At 38.5% G+C, this 8,984-nt stretch overlaps 1 protein-coding gene across 5 annotated transcripts in view; it reads left to right on the top strand.

Moving 5' to 3' along the window:
• Positions 1–2,228: 2,228 nt before the first annotated feature.
• Positions 2,229–8,984, top strand: part of MTF2 (metal response element binding transcription factor 2) — a 72,768-nt gene continuing 66,012 nt past the window's right edge. For 3 of the 5 annotated variants that reach the window (XM_064588810.1, XM_064588809.1, XM_045897179.3), the window contains exon 1: positions 2,232–2,515. Coding sequence is in view for 2 of the 5 variants with exons in the window: in XM_045897179.3 (XP_045753135.1) it covers positions 2,511–2,515 (5 nt within the window). In the remaining 3 variants the exon portion in view is untranslated. Of the gene's footprint in view, positions 2,516–8,984 lie in introns of all 5 variants that reach the window. The other 2 variants (XR_006794448.3, XM_045897180.3) reach the window with 2 other exon arrangements.

The raw sequence follows: 8,984 nt of genomic DNA, 5'->3' as shown, positions 1-8,984 counted from the left end.
TCCATTTATATAAAATGACTAGAAAAGACAAATCTACAGAGACAGATAACATTGCCTGGGGTTGGGAATGGGAACAGTGATTGATTACAAATGGGCAAAATGAATATTTTTGGGGTGGTAGAAATGTTTTAAAATTAGATTGTGATGGTTGCACAACTCTAGTTTCGGCTTATTGTAGTCATTTAGGGACCCGAAGTGATAGATGTTCTATTTTAACACATGATTCCATCATCACCACAACAGGGGGGAAGGGAATGTGCCTCTGCCTCTTAAAGCTTGTCCTGGGAAATGATACACATCACTCTCCTCCCATTTTATTGGTAAAAGTAAGATACATGGCCATGCCTAACTTCAAGGAAGCAAGAAGTGCAATTTTACTGTGTCTGGAAGAGAGGAGAACCAGAACAATCCTAACAACTATGATATAAATAAATAACAACAGTAAATTTGACATTTATTTCTTTTTAAAGTCCTAATCCAAGATTTCTGGGGAAGATGGCAGAAGAGGATCCTAGGCTCACCTCGTCCCACAGATACACCTAGATAATACCCACATCTACATAAAGTCCTACTCTATTGCATGTTGCTTAGTTAACTGAAATTTCTAAGCCCCCAGTTATGGGTGTTCTTTATATTTTACTGTGACTCCGTCAGTGCCTATGATACCCTGAGCACCTGGTTTCCTTAAATTAAATTGATGCACTTTTGCATCTGTGTGTTTAAAAAGAAAAACGACAAGCTTTTTTTTTAATAGGCATCCTTGCTTCTGTAATGTATAGGGATTAGAATACTTTCATGTGGCTAAAGAGGACAAAAGTTAGACCAGTAAATGGGAATCATAAGAAGGCAGATTGTACATTTATAGATGGAAGAATTTTCTAATTACTAGCATTTATGAAATTGAAATGACTGTCTCTGAGTTTTGAACTACTGAAGATGTTGAAGTTGTGGCTTGATCACCCCTTGAGAGAAACACTGAGAACTTAAACCAAATGTTCTCCAGAACTTATGTTCTATGATTAGGCTTTGCTGCACAGCAAATATAACTGTTTGTGTAATATCTTTATCCATTTTTGGACCGTATCTACTTTTTTTAAGTCAAAAGTCAATCAAAAGTATTAAGGGCATGGAAGAGGAATTTATGAGAAACTACTTTATAATAGAATTCAGAGAAAGTGGAACTTGCAAGGTAGCAGATAGAGAACATAGTAAGACAGAATTAAATTCGATTAGAATTATTAGGAGAAGCAAAGGAGTGGAAGAGTATGACTAAATTATTTAAAATATTGAAAGGTGTGGATAGAATGAATATTTATTGGCCAAATTCTGAGATTATGGGCTGGGGAAATCCCTTTTGAAATATGAACAAAGTGAGTTTAGGCCCAAGACGTACTTTTTCAGAGAGAAAAAAACATGTATTAATTTATCCTTGTATTAATTATCTCTGTTATGTGATGAGACAAAACCATAAAATAATTTAAAAAATATTTTGACAAAGTTATAAACAAAGGTACCCCAGGTGGCTATAAGAGGAGTTGGGTTGTATCTAAGCATGAGTCAGAGACAAGCATGCACTTCCAGTTTGTCACTTGGACTTCCGGTCTGCAGCAGTATATTGGCAGGCTAAGGGTCTGCCCTAATATGAAAAAAGTTCTGTATTCCTAAAATAAATCACCTTGCACGGGGTTATTCTCAGATTTCACTACAATTAGGAATGACTGCAAAGCGGATACACAGAAAAACCTTTCACTGTCAAGGAATAAAATGTCCGAAAATCTTCTATGCAAGGAGCTCCTGATAAGGAATTTGGGACTGGATAATAATCGCAGAGCAAAATTTAATTCTGACATCCAGGGTCTCCTCGCTGAAGGAAATTCGAACAGCAGGCCTCAAGGTGAAGATAGAAGAAACGTGCTTTATCTAAGGTAATGAAAGTCAATCAGCAAGACAAGATGTAGAGAGCACTGCCGCATTTTTCCGGAAAAAAAAAAAGCATAGCGCAGACTGGACACGACGCCGTCCTTTATAAGAGAAACAGCACTAACACCTCCGTCGGCCAGGAGAGCAGCGATCACTATTGTGTTAGCGCCGGCGGCGGAAGGACTTGGCCCCACCGCTACGTTAAAGAGTCCTTCTTTGTTCAGCTTCGGCCAGAGACGCAGAGCGCGGTGTTCTTCCGCGCTCGCTGCACAGTCCCCGCCCCCTCGCAGCTCTGGAGAGCTGCCATTCGGCACCGGAGTCGCTCCGCGCTCCCAGAATGCACCGGCAGTCCGCGGGAAACCAAAATGGCGAAGGGCTGTAGCGAAGTGGGCTGTGTTTGAGGCCGGTGTAAGAAGGCTCACTCTACTCTCAACCCTCATCCCCAGGACCTCGGTTTGTGCGTGTGCGTGTTCGGGGTGCCCGGTGGGGCGGGTGCCCAGTAGTGCTTGGACTCGCAGAGGAAGCGCCCAAGGGGACGTGATTGGTTGTTTTTTCCTGTATGAAGCGGTTGGCACCACTGAAGTGACCGAATGAGGTGAGAGACCTTGGCCTGGGAACCAGGCTTTTCCGGAGGAGGTGGGGGCGGGGGGAGAAAGAAGAATGGAAGCAAGTATAAAAGGGAAAGATGGAGGATCGAAGTGGGGGTGGGATCTCCAGTGTGTGTATGTGGGTCCCTTGCATGTATGTATATGTTGAAAAGAATGGATAGAATGGAGTAGTCATTTAGGTTTTGGAGAAAATAGGGAGCGAGCAAGGCATTGGGGAAGTCGGTTGGAGGACCAAGATGAAACGTTGAGACGGGGAAGCTGTGTTTGGAGGGGCAGGAAGGAACCTGGGGGCGGGAGACGGTTGGAGGGGCAGGATGAACCTGGTGATGAGGGGGTGGGGAACCGAGGGGAGGAGCCGTTAGGAAATGCGGACTGAGGGAGACGTGGGGAGCTGAGTGAAGGGGCTGCCTGGGACCTTAGGGGGCGCAAAGGGAAGTAGCAGCTTGGAACCAGAGGGTGGTGGAATTGTATGGAATTGGAGTAAGGGGCTAGAGTAGAAGGGCAGGATGGAGTACGTGGAAAAGGGAAACACTAAGTGGAGCCTGGAAGCAAACCCTGAAAGCTTTAAAGGGGAGAAGGGAGGGAAAGTGAGATGGCAGAGAGACACCTTATATTTGGAGCGCACAATGAAATCTAACTCATCCCTCCTCGGATGTAGATATGTATTATTCATTTTTACAACTGAGGTAATTACGGTTCAAGGGATTTTAACTGATTTGCCAAGATTTCTTAACATATTTTGGTAGTGCCAGAACTCTTAACTCTGAGTGTGTGTTTTACAATCTGGTGTCTTTGGTTGCTAGAATTTTTCTTTGGAAGCAACTAGAGGGAACAGATGGATTTATCGGGGTGATTTGACGAACAGAGAGGGTTCGTGAACAATGGAAAAAGGGATATGGAATGTTATTCTATTCTTTAAAACATTTAACTTTGTTAATGTTAATTAACATTAATTATTTATTAATGTTAATTAATGTTAAATGTTAAAAGTTAGAACCGTTTACAAATAAAAATATGCAGACCTAGGCAGGCCTGTGTATAACGTCAGAAAGCACCATGTGAGGTCAGTACAGAACTAGAAATATGTAAATAGTGCCCGATTTAATTTGACTCCAGATGCTCCGGTAGTAGTAACTTTCTCCTTCAACATCGATTCCATGTGACTCTTCTGTATACGTTGCCTGCACGCTGGCTTCAATTTCCATGTTTTCATTTTTTCTTGAGAATTCCTTTTTTGTTTTGTTTTGGGCAGTAGATTGCAAAGACTGAATCTGAAAGTATTTTATGAGGGTAAAGTAAAATGTACTTATATTCTTAAGTGACTTTTCAAAGGTTTGAAAATGCTTTACATGGAGCCATTTTGACTAACAGCTTTAGGTGTCCAGTAGTTTTGGCAAGGAAAGATTTTAAATTTCTTTAACATAGAGCATTCCATTCTTGATATTTAGAATGTTATTCACACTCCAACCATTTGCAGTGATAGCTTGAGAGGGAATACAAGGTGAAATTCTATTTTTGTTTTTTTAGGTTCCTAAATATAAAAATATATTCGAATTCACATTTTGTTTGCTCACCTTCAGTTTTTTTTTAAGTGCTAAAAATATTCTAAAATATTTGAATTAAGAGTGCACCTGTTTCCTGATGCTGCATATTCGTGTTAATGGCATTAACGGAAATCTATACCTAATCAGGATGAAATGCACACACAATTTTAGAACTAGAAGTATAGAAATCATCTGGTTAAACTTTTTTTCTAGATGAAACAAAATATATTTAATGATCTTTTTAATTATGCTGGTTGCCTCAAAGCTCAGTTTGGAAAGGGATTTTATTCTGTGTATTTTGCTATGGGTCATAAATTCTTTGATGTCATTGATTTATAAATATACCTTTCATTAGATCCTTGACAAAGGGTAATTTGCTTTATTCTTATTTCAGCATAATCTTTATATCTGACTTTAGGAAACTGGTGATAGAGTAATAATCTATTTTAACAGATAGGGAAATTTGCCCCTGAGGAGTTGTCATGGCCAACATCTGTAGCTGGGTGGTTCGGAAAGTAAAATTTAACTGCTGTTTTAGTTAGTCTGAACTTCCATGAATGATATTCTTTGGTTGATATTTTTATGCTTTGTTTTCCTTGTTTTTCAGGATTTGTTTATTGCAGTAAAATGCAGTATAACAATCCTAAATTAGAATGTAGAAGTTTCTCTGTGGGTATTTTTTATGTATTGGTGTAGTGCTATTCAGTAGAACTTTCTGCACGGATGGCAGTGATCTGTATCTGCTCTATCCAATATGGTAGCCAAAGCCGCATGTGGATGCTGAACACTACACATGTAGCTGGTGTGACTGAGAACTGGATTTATAATTTAATTCAACTCATTGAAACTAAGTTTTAATTGGCCATATGTAGCTAGTGGCTGCTGTATTAGACAGCATAGTATTAGGGGTTATTGCATCCATTTATTAGGAATTGTCACATCTAATAACCATGGAAACCACGGGAACCCAAGGGTAAGGAAATATCTTGGAACTAAGGATTGAAATTCTCTTTGTACATTTTTAAGATGAAGTATTCTTCATTTTTGCCTCATACCTAGTCTTCTGTTATATCTCTGCAAAAGAATGAAGAAGGTAGCAACTTCTCTGATCTTTTATTATTTTTTTAAGATTTTATTTATTTGCGCTCAAGCATGAGGGGATGAGATGGGAGTGGGGGGAGATGCGACAAAGGGAGAGGGAGAAGCAGACTCCCCACTGAGTGCGGAACCCAACTCAGGGCTCCCTACCAGGACCCTGATCATGACCTGAGCCAACTCAGAGGCTTAATCCAAAGACTGAGCCACCCAGGTGCCCCTTCTCTGATCTTTTAATATATGATTCTGTTTCCTTTGTCAAACAACAACAAAAATGGATGTTAAGAAAGTAGATTACTTTGTTATTTTTTAAAAAATTACTTGTTTTTTTAATACATCAGTTAAAAAACCTTTTTGTTAAGGAAAATTTAGAAATATATACAAAGTGAACAGAATAGTATAATAAACTTTTTTGTATCTATGCTTGTTTCATCTGTATCTCTATGCATTCTCCACTCCTCTCCATTGTTTTTATTATTTTAAAAAGCTTTTTAGGTAAAATTTACATATATTAACTGTATACTTTTATAATATACTTTATTGAGGTAATGCATATGTCATTTATATGTATGTAACTCACGTTTGTACCCTTTTAAGGTACAATTTACTGATTTTTTTAGTATATTCACAGAGTTGTGCAACCATCACCGTTATCCAATTTCAGAACATTTTCATCAGCCCAAAATGAAAATCTGTAACCATTAGCAGTCACTTTCCATTATTCCCTCCCACTACCCCTGGCAACCACTAGCCAATCTTCTGTGTTTATATTTTGCCTATCCTGGACATTTCACTTAAATGGAACCATATAATATGTGGCCTTTTGTGTCTTTTTTCGCTTAGCATAATGTTTTCAGGTACATCCATGTTATAGCATGTATCATTCCCTTTTTTTGGCCAAAATATGTTTCATTATATGGATATATATTTCATTTTGTTAATCCATTCATCAGTTGATGGGCATTTGGTTGTTTCCACTTTCTGCTGTTAATAGTTTTTTATTTGCAGTGAATGTTCATTTACAGGATTTGTGTGGACGTGTGGTTCATTTCTCTTGGATACATATCCAGGAGTGGAATTGCGGGGTCAGATGACACCTCTGTATTTAACATTTCGAGAAACTGCCAAACTGTTTTCCAAAGAGCCTGCACCTTTTTACAGTCTCATCAGCAATTATGAGGGTTCAGTTTCTCTACATCCTTACCAATATTTGTCTTTTTGGTTATAAGCATCCTAGTGGGTATGCAGTGGTATCTCATTCTGGTTTTGATTTGCATTATCCTGATGACTAATGATGTTGAGCATCTTTTCCATGTAGTTATTGGCCTTCTGTATACCTTCTTTGGAGAACTGTCTATTCAGGTCCTTTGCCCATTTAAAAAATTGGATTATTTATGTTTTCACTGTTGAGTTGTAAGCATTGTTTATGTGGTTTGGATATAAGTCCCTTATCAGGTGTGTGGTTTGCAATTATTTTCTCCTGTTCGTGGGGTTGTTCCTTCACTTGATGATGTCCTGTGATGCACAAAAGTCTTTAATTTTGATGAAGTCTAATTTATCCTTTTTCTTGTTTTGCCTATGCTTTTTTTTTTTTTTAAGATTTATTTATTTGACAGAGCACAAGCAGGGGGAGCACCAGGCAGAGGGAGAGGGAGAGGCAGGGAGCCAGATGCAGATGCGGGGCTTGTGCTTTTGATGTCATATCTAAGAAAATGTTGCCTAACACAGGGTGACACAGATTTACTCCTGTTTTTTTCCTAAGAATTATATAATGTCAGCTCTTACATTTAGTTTGTGGCCCATTTTGAGTTAATTTTTGTATGTGGTGTGAGGTAGGTGTCCAGTTTCATTTATTTTAGGTGTGAATACCAATTTCCCTGAACCATTTGTTAAAAAGACTCTTCTTTCCCATTGAATTGTTTTGACAGTCTTTTCAAAGATCAGTTGAACATAAATGAAAGGATTTGTTTCCAGATTCTCAATTTTATTCCATATATGTGTCCTTATGCCTGCATAATAATGTCTCGATTACTGTTACTTCGTATTAACTTTTGAAATGGGGAAGTATGAGTCCTTTGGTTTTCTTTTTCAGTGTTATTTGGGTATTCTGGGTTTCTTTTACTTCTATATGAATTTTAGGAGTAGTCTGTCAATTTTTGCAAGGAGTAGTCAATTTTTGCAAGCGCAGCTGGGATTTTGATAGGTATTGTAATGAATCTGTAGATCGATTTGGGAAAAATTGCCGTCTTAAAAATGTTAACATCCAGAAACATGGGATATCTTTTTTCCAATTATGTAGGTTTTATTTAATTGCTTTCTCTTTGTTATGTAGTTTTCATTGTACAAGCCTTACATTTTTTTGTTGTTGTTAAATTTATTCCTAAGTATTTTGTTCTTTTTTGGTGCTATTGCAGATGAAATTTTTTCCTTAATTTCATTTTCAGATTATTCATTGGTAGCATATAGAAATGCATTTGGGGGCACCTGGGTGGCTCAGATGGTTAAGCGTCTGTCTTCAGCTTGGGTCATGATCTCAGGGTCCTGGGATCGAGTCCCGCATCGGGCTCCCTGCTCCTTGGGAGCCTGCTTCTCCCTCTGCCTCCCTCTCTCTCTCTCTGTCTCTCATGAATAAATAAATAAAATCTTTAAAAAAAAATGCATTTGATTGTTGTATATTAATCTTGTATTCTGTAACTTTGCTAATCTGGTTTATTCTAGTAGGGTTTGTGTGTGTGTGGATTCTGAATAATTTTTTTGGTTTTGTATCATAGTTTCCTCACAGTGTCAATTTTGTGTCATCTCGAGTATTGGTGACAGTATTTCTTAAGCTAATCTGTATGAGAATTAAAGTAATTATATAAAAATTGGTGCTGGGCTCTATTGCAGATTTATCGTTAACTATAGCAGGTCTACTCTTGATTCTCACTTTGGGAAACCAGCTGAACATGTCTCATTTACTATGTACCCCACCTTCTCTCACAACCATTTGGTTTCTGTATGGATAAAAGATGTCTCAGTATTTTCTTTCATATTTCCTCCCCATTGGCTGTGAACACCAATTCTCTATGTTTTGATGCTGGTGCTCTTAGTGTATTCATATGCATTGGCACTGAGGAGCACTTTGCTCATGCTGCCTGGCTAGTTGGTGATTATATCACCAGTTATAACACAGATCTACATTTCAGAGTTAAAATGTGAAAATTGTCCTTTAGTTAATGACTTCTCTAGGCAGTAGGACCAACCAATTGGAGCTGTTTAGGCAAAGGAGTAATTGAAACAGGTTTTCCATACTGCAAATTGAGAGTGCATTAATTAAAGGATGGGTTGGTAGCAGGAAGATCAATTAGGGAAGTATATGTTGGTAGTGCAGGCAAGAGCTGAGCTGATAATGACCTGAAATAAGGCAGTGGTTGTAGGAGATTTTTGAGAGGTAATCTTTAAGGAATAATTAGGACTTGGTGAATATTTGGGGCATCAGGGAAGAGGGAAGAATCAAATAATACTTTTAGATTAAGAACTCATGAGACAGTAATGGCATTAACTTAGGAGTGGCATTAACTGGAGAAAGGGGAGGAATTTGAAGAAAATGTCAGTTTTGTTAAGTTAAAGGTTCTGGGAGAATCCAGGTTGAGATAGCTAGTGGGAAATTGGCAGTTAGGGTCTGAAGCTTGTGAGACAGGATGGGGCTGGAGATATAGAAATTGATAATAAGTAAAAATTAAGTGAGGCAGGGCACCTGGGTGGTTCATTTGGTTGAGCATCTGCCTTAGGTCCAGGTCATGATCTCAGGGTCCTCGGGTTGAGTCCCCAGTTGGTG

The sequence above is a fragment of the Mirounga angustirostris genome, unplaced genomic scaffold, assembly GCF_029215605.1.
Source record: "Mirounga angustirostris isolate CCGP_5_RB_7025 unplaced genomic scaffold, mMirAng1.0.hap1 SCAF_4, whole genome shotgun sequence".
Taxonomy (NCBI): Eukaryota; Metazoa; Chordata; class Mammalia; order Carnivora; family Phocidae; genus Mirounga; species Mirounga angustirostris.
Note: the sequence above shows the minus strand (reverse complement) of the source record. Positions and strands in the feature narration are given on the sequence as shown.